At 41.5% G+C, this 16,879-nt stretch overlaps 1 protein-coding gene across 1 annotated transcript in view; it reads right to left on the bottom strand.

Moving 5' to 3' along the window:
- LOC126190687 (oxysterol-binding protein-related protein 9-like) overlaps nt 1-16,879 on the bottom strand; it is a 528,891-nt gene that overhangs the window by 248,851 nt on the left and 263,161 nt on the right. Inside the window, 2 exon segments of the mRNA XM_049931146.1 lie at nt 9,166-9,283; nt 9,923-10,057. Of these exon segments, the coding sequence (XP_049787103.1) occupies nt 9,166-9,283; nt 9,923-10,057 (253 nt within the window).

Here is a 16,879-nt window from a genome sequence, read left to right on the forward strand (position 1 = left end):
AGTAAAATGGGAGAGAAAGTAATGTTACTCGTTATGTCAAAGTGCGAACCATTCAACAAAACAACATCGATATGGGCTTTCAGAGCCGAACACTCACTAGTTTATCCTTGATGTCTGTACAACACAAAGCTGTACACCTTGTCTGGGCCCGTCAACACTGACATTGACTTGGGATGACTGGGAACATGTTCGATTCTACACAGAGTTCGCGAAAGAACTTGCCCCCCTTCTAACAGCCATGTACCGCAAGTCTCTAGAGGAACGGAAGGTTCCAAATGATTGGAAAAGAGCACGGGTAGTTCCAGTTTTCAACGAGCAGATGCGCAAAACTGTAGGCCTATATCTCCGACATTGATCTGTTGAAGAATTTTAGAACATGTTTTTTGCTCACGTATCATGTCATTTCTGGAAACCCAGAATCTATTCTGTAGGAATCAACATGGATTCCGGAAACAGCAATCATGTGAGACCCAACTCGCTTCATTTGTTCATCAGACCCAGAAAATATTAGATACAGGCTCTCAGGTAGATGCCATTATCCTTGACTTCCGGAAGGCGTTCGATACAGTTCCACACTGTCGCCTGATGAAGTAAGAGCATACGGGATATCAGACCAGTTGTGTGGCTGGATTGAAGAGTTTTTAACAAACAGAACACAGCACGTTGTACTCGATGGAGAGACGTCTACAGACGTTAAAGTAACCTCTGGCGTGCCACAGGGGAGTGTTATGGGACCAATGCTTTTCACAATATATATAAATGACCTAGTAGATAGTGTCTCAAGTTCCATGCGGCTTTTTGCGGATGATGCTGTAGTATACAGAGAAGTTGCAGCATTAGAAAGTTGCAGCGAAATGCACGAAGATCTGCAGCGGATAGGCACTTGGTGCAGGGAGTGGCAACTGACCCTTAACATAGGCAAATGTAATGTATTGAGAATACATAGAAAGAAAGATCCTTTATTGTATGATTATATGATAGCGGAACAAACACTGGTAGCAGTTACTTCTGTAAAATATCTGGGAGTAATCGTGCAGAACGATTTGAAGTGGAATGATCATATAAAATTAATTGTTGGTAAGGTGGGTACCAGATTGAGATTGATTGGGAGAGTCCTTAGAAAATGTAGTCCATCAACAAAGGAGGTGGCTTACAAAACACTCGTTCGACCTATACTTGAGTATTGCTCATCAGTGTGGGATCCGTACCAGATCGGGTTGACAGAGGAGATAGCAAAGATCCAAAAAAGAGCAGCATGTTTCATCACAGGATTATTTGGTAAGCGTGATAGTGTTATGGAGATGTTTAGCAAACTCAAGTGGCAGACTCTGCAAGAGAGGTGCTGTGCATCGCAGTATAGCTTGCTGTCCAGGTCTCGAGAGGGTGCGTTTCTGGATGAGGTATCGAATATATTGCTTCCACCTACTTATACCTCCTGAGGAGATCACAAATGTAAAATTAGAGAGATTCGAGTGCGCACGGAGGCTTTCCGGCAGTCGTTCTTCCTGCGAACCATACGCGACTGGAACAGGAAACGGAGGTAATGACAGTGGCACGTAAAGTGCCCTTCGACACACACCGCTGGGTGGCTTGCGGAGTATAAATGTAGATGTATGTCAGCAGGGGATTGTTCAAGCTGGTGGATGTTCTGTAATGGTGTGGGGCATGTGCGGTTGTGGGGATTGTGCGGTTGGAGTGATATGGGGGCCCCTGATATGTCTAGATACGATTCTGACAGGTGACACACATTTAAGCATCCATTCATGTGCAGTGTGCATTCCAACGGACTTGGGCAATTCCAGCAGCACAATTTGAGACCCCTCATGCCCATAATTGCTGGAGAGTAGCTCAAGGAATACTCTTCCGAGTTTAAACACTTCTGCTGGCCACCAAACTCCCCAAACATGGACATTATTGAGCATATCTGGGATGCCTTGCAACAGGTTGTTAAGAAGAGATCTTCACCCCCTCATACTCTTATGGATATTCCCCCTCACACTATTTTAGACATTAGTCAAGTCCATGCCACAAAGTGTTGTGACAATGACTGCGTGCTCATGGGGGCCCTTCACGATATTAGGCAAGTGTACCAGTTTCTTTGGCTCTTCAGTGTAGAACACTAGAGTGACCCATTACTGATTACTGCTCGAGTGTTTTGGATCCACACCAGTCAGATTAAAGGAAGAAATCGAAGCAATTCGAAGGTTGGCTGCTAGATTTATTACCAGCAGATTCGATCAATATGTGAATGTTATTGAGATGCTTCCCAAAAGGGAAGATGACACTATTTTTGCAGAACACTACTGAAATAATTTAGAAAACCAGCATTTGAAGCTGAGTGCAGATTGTACTATTGCAAACATACATTTCATGTAAGGGCCATGAAGATAAGGTAAGAAAAATTAGGGCTTGTACGGATGCATATAGGTAGTCGTTTTTCTCTAGCTCTGTTTGCAAGTGGAACAGGAGAGGAAGTGACTAGCAGTGGTACAAGGTACCTCCCTCCATGCACCCTACAGTAGCTTTCAGATTATGTATGTTGACAGAACTACTGCTTATTGAAATATTTTTATGTTATGCGATACTTACATTTCATTGTTTGTTTGTAATGTAATTGGATATATAAAAAATCTACTCACCAGGCAGCAGCAGCAGGGGAAGACATAAAAAAGTTTTTATGTATGCAGGCTTTCACAGCCAGTGGCTGCTGCTTCTGGCAGAAGGGTTGAAGGGTTAAGGAAGAGGGGTGAAGGAAAAGGACTGGAGAGGTTTAGGAAAAGGGGCACAGTTCAGTTTTCCTATGTTTAGTCCAGCATTGCCTAAAGCTGTCTTTGAAAATCTGAACAATTTCCAGTTCCATCAATTTAATCTTACTCTCATTTTCTACATTTCCAACCTTTCTGCAGTTTCTGAACTTTTAACTCTCAGTTACCAGTGAATTACGCTCAGAGTCCATATCTGTTACTGGAAATATCTTAAATTTAAAATCTGGTTTTTGGAATAGTTGTCTTCCAATAGATAATCAGTCTGATACCTTCCACAGTACCCAGGTCTCAGCCACTAGTAGTATCTTCTTACATGATTCTTAAACCAAGTATTAGCACCGATTAAATTATGCTCTGTGCAAAATTCTTCCTTCTTGATTTCTTTCACCCAGTCCAGGTTCTATTTTTTTTCTTTTCTTCCTTTTTTTACTATCAAATTCCAGTCACCTATAACAATTAAATTTTCATTTCCCTTGACTATCTGAATAATTTCTTTTATCTCATCATATTTCAATCTCTTCATTATCTGTGGAGCTACCAGTAGGTGTCATATAAACTTGTACTACTACAGTGGACATTAGCTTTGTTATTAGTTCCTCCATGTCCGTACCATGCTGCTGATTCCGCAACTCACATTCAATTGATGAAAAGCTGCATCAGTTGCCCCAACTCCCTATATTTTCTTTTTTAGAACTTTATTAACTTCACACGACTGGTTTCAGTCCTTATATCAGGCCTTTATCAAGTGTGGAAGTTATGCTGTAGAGAAGCAACATTGAAGAATCTGCATGGTTTTGGATTGATCCAATTTGGAATAGAAAAATGCCAACGCAGACATATGCTGTATAGATAAATACCTTTATTAAAAACGTGACTTGTCCTTTCCATTTACAAAATGTCATGTACAATTTATTTTTTCTGCATATATGATTCATATTTTACTTTACTTTTATCTTTAGAATCCTCTTTAGGTTTCAACCCAACACTACTGCACCAAAATAAAAAGGATTTGCACCTTGAAATAATTTGTTCACTGCATTACAAAGAGTTTTTAGATTAGGCAACGCTGTAACCTTACTAATACCAGCAGGCTGACTAGGGTTACTGTATGTTACAAACTCCCATCTGCTTTTACCAATATAAACCCTCCAAGGAACACCAGATGAGTCAAATCCCTCAATACTAAACTGACCCAATTTACTATTATATTCAACTCTCATCTTTTCCAGTGGTCCCTGTTTCTCAAAGACTTTCTAATAGGCACACATGTCACATATAATCAGTTTGCACATGAAGCCTATAAACATACATGACAATCTTATTAGTTATTACATTGTTATACTTCTTAGTGCAGAACGCCATCTCATTGTATTATTTGACATTGCTTCTCTATAGCATAACTTTCTGTTAGACTTCATAATGGTCTGATACAAAGCCCGAAATTGTCTATGGGAACTTAATAAAGTTCTAAAAAAAAAGCAACTGGAGCAGCTTTAATGAAATGTTAGCTTTGTTCTACCTTGGCTACAAAAATGTATTAATTTTATTATTCATAGTAGCTTACCTGTGTTCCTATTTTCTTGTCCATTATTAGATTACTCCTGCATTAATCCTATTTGATTTTGTATTTATAACCCTATACTCACTTAAGGAGTCTGTTCTTTCAGATCCCGCACTTCACCAATTCCCACTATCTCTGATTCCAACATATCCCTACCTCTCTTCAAATTTTGTAACCGTCTACAGATTAAAGGCTCTGAAAGTCCATGCTGCAAACCAAACAATGCCAGTTTTACTTCCCGCCCAAAGAACTGGATGGGGACTACTTTACTTCTGGAATATTTTATCCAAGAAGATGACATCATCATTCAACTGTACAGAAGAGCTGCAGGCCCTCAGGCAGCATAAAGTCTGTAGTTTCCTCTTAAATTTACTGTGTGTTAAATATTAGCTAGTTCCAGTAATTGCTATTTTACAGTGTTTTCCCCAAGTTTGTCTAGTGTCTTGTTGTTTTTGTTTTCACAGTTTTACCTCCAACCAGTCTGTGAAACTCTTTCCACAAAAGCATTTTATTTATTTACTTTTTGTTTTAGTTTTCACAGAAGGTTTTATTGTCATACTCTTGCGCGATGTTTTGCAAAAGGAATATTTTATTTACCTTACTTGTCTAAAAATAAACAAGAAATCCCTTTCCTCAAACTTAAATTAAATGATTTCTTTACCTTTAACTACCAGAATGAGTACTTCACATGTCACATAAAATGTACTTTCACAACTTTATTTCAGATTCTTCCTTTCATCACTGCAGCAGATTCATCATGTCGTTTTTCCATTAGAAAAATACTTTTGTAGAAATTTTTGAAGTTAGGATTCAAATAATGTTAATCAGGAAAAATCATGTATAAAGTTAAATTCGAAGGTGTTAAATTTAAAGACTAATTTTCATCCCCACAGCAGAGCGTGCACTTATATTAAACTTCCTGGCACATTAAAACTGTGAGCTGGACTGGGACTCGAATCTAGGACCTTTGCCTTTAAAGGTCCCAGGTTTGAGTCCACATCCAGTGCACAGTTTTAATCTGCCAGGAAGTTTCAAGTCAGTGCACACTTCACTGCAGAGTAAAAATGCATTCTGGAAACACTCTTTGCAATTTCTGTTCTTCCAGGAGTGCTAGCCCAACATATGCAGGAGACCTTCTGCCAAATTCAGATGGTAGCAGACAAGTACTAGTGGAGTGAAGCTGTGACAGCAGGTCATGAGTCTTGCTTAGATAGGTAAGCTGGTAAAGCACTTGCCTACTTGCCTGGGAAAGGCAAAGATCCCAGGTTCGAGGCCCAGTCTGGCACAGAGTTTTAATCTGCCAGGATGTTTCAAAGCAAATGATGTTTCTGAACTGGGATAAATTATAAGAAGAGCTTAGTAAAAATTACAAAAAAACTTGGTACACATATTTGATAACAGAAATAAATCTTTCAATTTTTGCAGGTGATGCACCTTATTTTAACATGGTAAGTGATTTGACGAATTCTGCATACATTTGGTGTGTTACAAATATTTTAAATACAAAATAGGATAATATATTCACAATTAGACTGATGCTGAGTGAAGGCGAATATAATGTTCAACTTCCTTAGGACATTTACCATAATTTATCAACAATTTAAAAGCCTATATTGCTTCACATGGTGCAAAGTTGGTGGCAAAAATAACTACTGGAATTCATCATCATGCTCTTCAAGCCATCATGTAATTGTTGTGACTCATGTGGAAAAAGAAATGTCTGGTAACAAAGACATCAGACATAAAAATAAAAGTTGTTAATAATAACACCAATGCAGTCCACACAATTATGATGGCTTTAGTAATACCACAGGACCCATGCAGCATAATACTTAGGGATTGCCTGAAGATTTGTTGTGTTAACATGACTGTCAACATCGTCATATAGTGAACACTATCTGGCCAACCAGGAAACATTTCCACAGTTCAATGCCCAATAATGATGTTCACATTTTCACTGTCACTATGACTTAATAGTAATGTGTTAATAAGTTTCATTGGCTGAACAATTCAAGTTTACTGATATATTATACATAAAACTGAATTATAAAAGTACTCATCTTTTCTCCATCCTCTTTTCTTTTCATGTATTTTGTGATGACAATTTAGATTCATTAGATCTTAGTAATTATCACAGTTGCCTGCTTTTTTCTAGAATAAACTGTGTAAAACACAATTTGTTTATTCAACACAGACCAAAAACAGAATGAACAGAATTTATTGTTTGAAGCAGAACACAGAGCATCCCTTCTGTTCCCATTTTTGATACAATTCCAGAAAAATGCCAGTGTAGCAAGTAACAAAATTTTACCACAAGGAATCTAAATTAGGTAGAGAGCTGTCACAACCTGGACAGCTGGCAATTCTCTGTGAGCAGGAGACCGAGGATAGAGAGTGGGTGAGTGGTCTAGTTTGTGTCAAAGGGCATCAATGGCACAGTGGTATATGCAAAAACTTTTGTCAAGTTTACAGATTCATGAAGTGTTTTCAGTGTGGGTGTAAGAGCGTGCCGCAAATAAATGCTGATGCCCCGTCAGCGAGACATGATGATGTCCCACAGGTCAGAGAGCAACGGCTGCACGTTGTGCTCGCAGCAGTTTTGGCATGAAGGTGTCATCAACTCAGATATTCTGCAGTACAGTGTGGCTCCCACATCAGCACTCTCATAGTCAGCCAGCCGCACACTCAGGTGAGGACAGCTGACTGTGGTGCAGAATGCTGGCTGTCATGAGGACTGCCCCGTGGTTACCCACCACGGTTCAACTAAGACTGGAACATATATTTGAGAGTCAACCAGGGGACAGCGTGAAGGTGCCATATTTAGTCGGCCTGGAGACGACAGCTTGCAGACCATCCAAGGTATTCCTTCATGGAGGGGGGCTAGCAACACGATAGTCTTCACCTCATCCACAATGTTTCATTAGGCAGCAGCAGTAGACTACCATATCCATCAGGTTGGTTACATCTCAGTGCTGAAGTCAGCAAGCGGATAGCAGGGAGACCATCACTGATCAGCCGATCATGGATTCACTGAAACTCAGTGCACTGTTTTTCTCTCTGGTTCTAGTGGCATGGACAGAATGGCAGTATGAATGAATGTGTGTAGCTCTGAAAGTTTCACTATTTAAAGGACAGATCTTTCATCTATGGCAGGGTGGCTCTGGAAGTATTAATGAATTTTTCCTCGTTTATCGTTCCTGTCAGTGCTTCTTGCCTCATTGTGGTAAGTCAATAATTACTCTGGGTCTTCGAACTCTGGTATTTCTGCCTATGTTTGACTTCACAGTAGTGCTCTGGTGCTGATGTTATTAAGTGTTACTCCACACTACCTTGTTATGTAGCACTGCAACATTTGCTATTTGGAGGTTGTGTGGCAATGCCCTGACATCCATTACATCAGTAGTACATCATACTGGCATTCCAACTGGCATGCCGGCTCAGAGCCAGCCTTCTCTGTTCTGAGCTTACAGGCAAAAAAGAGCTTAAAAAAATTGCTCCTGGTATTAGTCAATCATCAGTTGATTGCACAATATCAGAATATGGGACAGCGAACAGATTTTTCTGAATTTACCTGTTTAGCAATACTATGCATGATCACAATTGTTTCACTTTTCCTGACAGACATTCCAAGAGCTCTTGGCCTAAAACATGGACAGCTAAATTCCTATAATCTTTTAAAAGTATGGCTCTGAACCTTTCTAAATGTACATTTAGATGCTTGTTTGTGATGAGTGTATAAACAATCACGTGTTAAGATTTTGAAAGAAATGGACAAAACTTAATTATAAACTGAAAACTCCATCAAATATGAAGCCAGAGTCAGATTAAACATTAAGGATTCCCCATTCATTTTCAAAGGTTAAGTAAAGGACTGATGAATTTAAGGATGGTAATGCATATGACCTATGAGACTCTCAGAGTGGCTTGATTAAGCACTGTATTAATTCACTGAAGATGATAAGCACTCAGAATGTCTAAAAACATGGACGAACAATTAAACTGTGTAAAACATTCATATTGTTGTGCTCAATGTTTATCAAATTAGAGGGTACACAAGCTCACTGATATTGCTGACTGGACCGGTCATTTCCACCATATCACACAAAATTTTTAGTGTATAAAAACTTTCCATTCAATGGGTGTCATGACAATTTGAATAAATGTCATTCAAGTATATTTTGATTAGTTTCAATAAAATTCCACTGGGTTTATCTGGCGTTTTGCATCAGCAGTTGAAATGTGGTTTCATCTCTGAAACCCAGAGAACAAGGAATGGTTGAAAAAGAGGGTAACATGAAATACAAAAAGGCAGCAAATAATGTAAAAACTTTTCTGTCAGCAGGACAAGTCGTGTTACTATTTTCTCTTATTCTAATGGTATGGTTGCCTACTTAAGGGCAAAAGTATTCCGTTTACTATTCAATAAACTGAAGGAGGAGGAAGAGGTAGAGGAGAAAAACATACATGGAACTTTTCGTGCCCCCCCCCCCCCCCCCTCCCCACCCCCTCTTCTCCTCCATCTTGCATAGTGTGTTTACATGGCATCTGGTGTAGACCTGGCCTGAGAAATGCATCACTACATAATATTTATGAAAGAAGGCAAGTTTTCATGATCCCCCATAACGGTTCGTTGTTTATGAACTACGCATTTCATTGATGTTGAAAAATATCACACCAATTCAACAAGAAGAAAACGTTTATGCATACTGTTTGAGGTAGCAAGTACTTGCCAGAATGTCCTCAAACCACAGTTGCATGACCTGCACAATTCCTTTCAAACATTGAATAGTGTGTTGGTTGCCAGCTTCAGTAATTTTACTTATAGAGAAATTCACTTACGAGCTAGAAGCAGGGCTAGGCGTCTCTGCATATTCATGGGCATCATAGAAATCTTCATCTTCAGAACTAGAATATGATGTCTCTGGTACAGGAAGTGTCACTCCTCCACATGGAATATCTGTTCCACAATAATAAATTTAGATTAGTATACAATTCTGAAAATAATTCAAGGTGTGTGTGTGTGTGTGTGTGTGTGTGTGTGTGTGTGTGTGTAAAATCTATACTTCAGAGAGTATAAATGATAATTACTCCCAAAAAAAGTATCTATTTAACTGAAAGAAACCAGCAGTATGTTCAATTTCACTTGAACTACTCAAAAAAGGTACTATCAAAGAGTGAAATTAGATAATTTCATGGAAATTGAACTTACTTAAAACATGCACTATAAAAGAATGAAAATAGACAGGTGTATGAACTTTATGAAGAATTTTAAGATACCTGCAATAAGCCGCAGAATAACATGAAATTGCAACCCAATTGTATTTCAAATACTACATCAGGTAGGCAGGAAAGAAAATAATCATGCTCATGCAGCATCTGGATAATGTACTATCAATGAGAAATTCAGAGATCCAGAGGATGTGCAAACCATTTAATATGGAAAGGACATGCAATAAGCCAACTTCGAATCAAATACTAAATAGTTCAAATGAATTGGAAACCAACAGGAATCAAAATTTAGGGAATGGCTTTAAGAGTTCAAAGGCAGCGCTTCATGCCAAATACAGAATGATCCAGTAGTTGAAAGACGCTGTACCTGGTATAGTCCTCTGTTGTGGAGGTGGGACAGGAATGCGTGATTCTGTGCATTCAGAACCCAGTTCAACTCCTGTTTGAATAGACACAGAAGGGCTTGTGGGAGCTGTTGTGATTCTGCTTGTTGACACTGGACCTAAAAAGACAGGCCATGACAACATAAAGTTTTGTAAAACCTTTTTTTGTAAGGGGTCTAAAAACATTATAAAAAACGCCATTCACTGATGTGCTGCTAATACTGAGTTACTTCAACTAAACAGTAGTCAGCTGGCGTGTCAACTGCTGAAAAATAGGTGTTTGGAAACCCACATGAACAACCTGAAGCATTTTCAGGCTTGTGAACCTTTGTTATATAAAAGACGCAACAATGGTACACATAACCAGAGATGTTCATCAGTGACAACAGGACTGTTGTTGTTCATGCTCTAACTACCACCTTATCACAAATGGTGTGTGAAGAAATTATCTATGAAGAAAGGTAAAGGAACTCCCAGATAATCAACTAAGCCTTAACAATACGCAAAGACCAGCTAGGGTTGTAAATTTGGGACATGGTAAAGCTACAAGCTTAACTGAATGCAAAAAGTACTCCTCGTGTGACTACAATTTTAATGAATCACAGCTGGCATCAGTCTCATCAAACAAATAGGACAAGCAATACACGAGAATATAAAACTCAATGATCACATTGACTGAATTAGGGCTGAAGTTGCTAAAAAGCTTTGGTAACATTTTTGTTAAGTACAGTTCATCAGTCAAAGAGAGTGCATGTAAAATATTTGTGCAGTCAGTACTGAGACACTGCTCGAGTGTTTTATGTACCCACAACAGCTTCAACGAACTGCGTATGTTACATATGTATACAGGCAGCAAATGGAACATTATGAAGCATGACACAAAGGTTTGTTGTAATCTTGAGTTGAGGCAGTCAAATCTACATTACAGAATCCCCAATCACAGACATATACTACTAGCACATGTAATCTCTTTCCAGCAATTAATCTCAAATATCATAAAAAATTAAGGCTACAGTTTTGCGAGCATTGGAGTGAAGCAGCTTTTTCCTAAAGTTAATTTCAGAAAACACTGACAACAATCAAAGTGACAAAATAGGGATTTAAATGACACTCATTCCAAATAATATACCAGTGTCATTATTGCACCACCTCATTCACTATACCTCATTACAACTACTTTTTTAAAAAGTTTTGCACCCACTTGCTCGTAAGAGTGAGCTCAAATTCAAGGGGAGCAGAGAATGACAGAACAGGCCTTATGGGGAGAGAAATGGGGGGTGGGGGGTGGGGGGGGGGGGGTGGAGACTCCAGTGTGAAATAAAAACAAAATTAAACAAAAATAAGGCAGTCTGTTCAAAAGTGCACATTTGTATGCACAACTGGGTTTGAGTCAGCAAATACTCCAGCCCATTCCATTTGACTGACCCCTACCTTCTGGAGGAAGATGTTCACAGAGTGAGTGCCGTGTGCTCATGCATTGTCTTGCAAGATGAAATTAACACCAAAATGTTGATCGTACAGCTGGATAGAAATTTAGAGGATCCCTTCCCAATACTACACAGCCCTCAAATTACCCATGAGAGATCTATGACTTACCTCTCTGCTGTACTTATAGAAATGCATGCCTGAGGCACACACTGGTACTTGGTGGTATCACACTGTTCTACAACGTTCATCACACATCATACAAATGCTGCACTTGTCACATTAGGTATTTCCTCACCCACCTTCTTGCATCATGGTGATGGTAGTGGGGGCCCTTGTAATATTGTTCGCAATGGACACCTAGGGTCCAAACTGATAATGTGAAGATGGCTGTGTACTGCCTGTGTTGACACAGTCCTACCAGTTACCTCCAAAAACACGGTGAGCAATTACGTTGCATTCTCCTCAGGACAACTATGAACTGTAATTTTATAGATAGCTGCAATCAGCTGGCGTTGTTGAGGCAGATTTTCATTGTTTTGTATCTGACAATAGCACATGAATATTTAGATGATGCCACTGTGATGAACGCCAATTTGGTGGAAAAGTCCTGTGTTGCCAACTTTTATTGTCGTAAAGTGACAATGAACAAGCAGCGTCAACTTGAAATGATCCTTCAACGTATGCTGAACTGTGTGCATCAAGTGCATCGTCCCTTTTCCAACTGGAGACACAGCACACACTATTGATCTGCACTAAGACCGCAAGTTTATTTTTATCTCATTTACGCAGATGACTGCCTATACTTAGTGATTCCCTGCCATTAAAAATTATTCAGAAAGAGATTTTTTTTTTAAAAAAAATCATGTATTGTTGAAGTTTCAGGTGTGATGAAAACTATTTTTGAAAGGTCCATACAACACTGTCATGAATTCTGAAAACATAAACAGAAGCATTATTGCATGAAATCACTCTTCCTGAGTAGAAACTATGTGAATGAGAGAAATATTAATATTATAATTCACTTAAAACCAATGCCTTTTGCATGGGGGCTATAGAATAGAGGTGATGACTTAGGAGAGTCAGACTGTTATTACCCAAAGTTTATATTGCAACTGAATAGGACTATAAATGTAAGAATCTTTTGAAGAAATAGTAAAGCAGTTCACTTCCAACTTGAAGGTGCCTAATTTTTAAGCTAAGGATAAATTTTAGTTCACATGAAGTTATTTCAATATTTTGTTTATACTTCAGTTTTATTTTATTTTTAGTTGAAGGATAATACAAAGAAATTAAAAAGCGACTCTGTATGAAAATCCGATCACAGTTCTGTTTGACTGTTCAGAATGTCTAGAGTTTGAAACAGAGCACACAAGTGCCACATTCCTATCCCATCCACTTGCTGTGTCTCCCCTCAGCCATTTGCCACACTTCCTATGAACCATACCTCACTCTATCCGCCTCCTTTCACCCCCTTGCTACTCAGTCTGATACAAACCATCACCCCAGTCAAGTTACAGTGTCACTACAATGAAGCTGGACAAGGTAACATAGTCAGAGAGAGAGAGAGACAGAGAGAGAGAGAGGTGGGAGGGGGAGAGGGAGACAGACAGAGGTGGGAGGGGGAGAGGGAGACAGACAGAGGTGGGAGGGGGAGAGGGAGACAGACAGAGGTGGGAGGGGGAGAGGGAGACAGACAGAGGTGGGAGGGGGAGAGGGAGACAGACAGAGGTGGGAGGGGGAGAGGGAGACAGACAGAGGTGGGAGGGGGAGAGGGAGACAGACAGAGGTGGGAGGGGGAGAGGGAGACAGACAGAGGTGGGAGGGGGAGAGGGAGACAGACAGAGGTGGGAGGGGGAGAGGGAGACAGACAGAGGTGGGAGGGGGAGCGGGAGACAGACAGAGGTGGGAGGGGGAGAGGGAGACAGACAGAGGGGGGAGGGGGAGAGGGAGAGTAATTAGCACCGAAGGAGGGCACTGTCTGAAATCTCAGCAGCATTTTCAGTCCCATATACACTCCTGGAAATAGAAAAAAGAACACACTGACACCGGTATGTCAGACCCACCATACTTGCTCCGGACACTGCGAGAGGGCTGTACAAGCAATGATCACACGCACGGCACAGCGGACACACCAGGAACCGCGGTGTTGGCCGTCGAATGGCGCTAGCTGCGCAGCATTTGTGCACCGCCGCCGTCAGTGTCAGCCAGTTTTGCCGTGGCATACGGAGCTTCATCGCAGTCTTTAACACTGGTAGCATGCCGCGACAGCGTGGACGTGAACCGTATGTGCAGGTGACGGACTTTGAGCAAGGGCGTATAGTGGGCATGCGGGAGGCCGGGTGGACGTACCGCCGAATTGCTCAACACGTGGGGCGTGAGGTCTCCACAGTACATCGATGTTGTCGCCGGTGGTCGGCGGAAGGTGCACGTGCCCGTCAACCTGGGACCGGACCGCAGCGACACACGGATGCACGCCAAGAACGTAGGATCCTACGCAGTGCCGTAGGGGACCGCACCGCCACTTCCCAGCAAATTAGGGACACTGTTGCGAGGACCATTCGCAACCGTCTCCATGAAGCTGGGCTACGGTCCCACACACCGTTTGGCCGTCTTCCGCTCACGCCCCAACATCGTGCAGCCCGCCTCCAGTGGTGTCACGACAGGCGTGAATGGAGGGACGAATGGAGACGTGTCGTCTTCAGCGATGAGAGTCGCTTCTGCGTTGGTGCCAATGATGGTCGTATGCGTGTTTGGCGCCGTGCAGGTGAGCGCCACAATCAGGACTGCATACGACCGAGGCACACAGGGCCAACACCCGGCATCATGGTGTGGGGAGCGATCTCCTACACTGGCCGTACACCACTGGTGATCGTCGAGGGGACACTGAATAGTGCACGGTACATCCAAACCGTCATTGAACCCATCGTTCTACCATTCCTAGACCGGCAAGGGAACTTGCTGTTCCAACAGGACAATGCACGTCCGCATGTATCCCGTGCCACCCAACGTGCTCTAGAAGGTGTAAGTAAACTACCCTGGCCAGCAAGATCTCCGGATCTGTCCCCCATTGAGCATGTTTGGGACTGGATGAAGCTTCGTCTCACGCGGTCTGCATGTCCAGCACAAACGCTGGTCCAACTGAGGCGCCAGGTGGAAATGGCATGGCAAGCTGTTCCACAGGAACACATCCAGCATCTGTACGATCGTCTCCATGGGAGAATAGCAGCCTGCATTGCTGCGAAAGGTGGATATACACTGTACTAGTGCCGACATTGTGCATGCTTTGTTGCCTGTGTCTATGTGCCTGTGGTTCTGTCAGTGTGATCATGTGATGTATCTGACCCCAGGAATGTGTCAATAAAGTTTCCCCTTCCTGGGACAATGAATTCACGGTGTTCTTATTTCAATTTCCAGGAGTGTATGTTCCTACTGACCACTCAATGCCTCAGTTACATGTTGTTATCTTTACTCCTTCCATTACAGAGTATTTTAAAAGTTTATCCTTGGGCAAGTGTATCGGATCTGTTCACCTAATCGTTACATACAGTATTTTTACCCTTCCATGGAGTGTGTGTATTTGAAGCTTATGGGCACTCAACACTGAGGTTATCAGCACCCTCACAAATACTGAAAGAAATGAATGTGTAAAATGACAAACTGTTGTCAAACAGTGAAGAGGGAAACTAAAACAATGATCACTCACTCACACTCACCTCTCCGAGCTGACCCACACAATCTCTATCTCAAACGCCTCTAAATGATGGAGGAAGGGTGAAAAGTGCTATACATGGGATTAAAACAGAAGTAAAACCACAAAAGAGCTAAAAGAAGGGCACAGGGAAATATATTTTTTTTTGTCCCTATGCAGTACTATGGAGTATTAGCAACTGATAGCAACAATATGGCTGACCACTTACAAAAATGTTGGGTGAGCCAGTCACTATGTTAACACGTTAAGAACATCACTCTAAAATTTTAGAAAACAAGTTGCACAAATCACAGAAACTTCGCCTACAGCAGCAAAGCAAATCCTCCTAGAATGTTTTAATTTGTTTTATAAGACAGGTCACTTTCCTATCTCTTGGGAGAGGCAATTTTGATCCCTCTCCACAAACCATGAAAGGACCGCACACATGGCCCAGTAGTTACAAAGGGTATTTCCTTAATGAGCTGTGTCGGAAAGACCCTGGAGCAGCTGCTTAACTAACATCTGATCTGGTTGTCAGAGACCAGGCAACGTCTTAGCCACTCTCAGCATCGATTCTGGACATTTCAGTCCACTATTGGCCACCTGGTTCTGCTGAATGCAGCCATTCAGCAGACTTTCCTATGTAAACATCAATGTCTCTGTATATTCATTGACATCATTATGGCATAAGAAATGGTTTGGAGACACTATGTTCTAGAGAAACTTAATCAATCGGGCTTTTGTGCTCACCCTCTCCATATTCATACAGTATTTCTTAACTGGTTTTTTAAGTTCTGCATTGGTGACTTGCTATTCGATGCAGTAGAATGATGTCCCTCAGGGCAGTGTTTTAAGTGTTACCCTCTTTGCCATAGCCATAAATAGTACACTTCTATAGTGAGGAGTCCTGCTCAGTGCTCCTTATTTGTGGATGATTTTGCTGTTTTCTGTGCCTCCTCCAGTGTTGAAACAGGAACTCACCAGTTACAACTTATAGTACAGAGATTAGAGGAGTGGGCTACAAAGACAGGTTTCCAGTTTTCTGCAGGTGAGTATGTGTGCATTCATTCTTGTCATATTTTTAATTTATCTGCCTTCCATGTGAGGGATACCATCCAATGTTTTATAAAGACTCAGTGAGATTTATGGACCTCATTTTTGACTCCACATTGTGATTGTTGCCACACCTGCAAGACCTGAAAGCCAGAACCAAGAAGGCACTGAATATCACGAAGTACCTTAGCCACAGGTCTTGGGGAGTGGGCAGGCACGTCTGCTCCCGCTTTATAGGGATTTTGTGCATTCCTGGCCAGACTACAGGTGCACAGTGTATGGATTGGTGAGACCACCTTACATGAAGGTCATTGATGATGTCCACCATGAAGGCTAGGCTGGCCATGGGTGCTTACAGAACTCAGCCCATATGCCATCTCTAGTGAACCACCACTTACAATCCAATGGAAACTCCTCATAGTGTGTCAGACGATAAGTTCCTCACAGCTCTGAATTCACCAGCATACTGTAGCTCGGCCACCTCTGAAATGTCTATTTTCTAATCATCCATGATAACAAGGTCTTTTGGGATCCGCATGCAATGTGTGCTGGAATCACTTGGTGTGGGCAAGTATAACACCAAATCCAGGGTTTTAGCTGTCTGCCATCCTGATTATTGCAGAGGCCCAGAGTAATTTTCGATTCAGTGCAGTACAGTAGAGGTTGCACTCCTGCAGATTTTTTAACACATTATTTAAGAACCTTTCAACTGAGCATCACAACTCTGTCATTACGGATGGGTTGAAGCAGGGGGATTCCACTGGTCACTCTG

The sequence above is a fragment of the Schistocerca cancellata genome, chromosome 6, assembly GCF_023864275.1.
Source record: "Schistocerca cancellata isolate TAMUIC-IGC-003103 chromosome 6, iqSchCanc2.1, whole genome shotgun sequence".
NCBI lineage: Eukaryota > Metazoa > Arthropoda > Insecta > Orthoptera > Acrididae > Schistocerca > Schistocerca cancellata.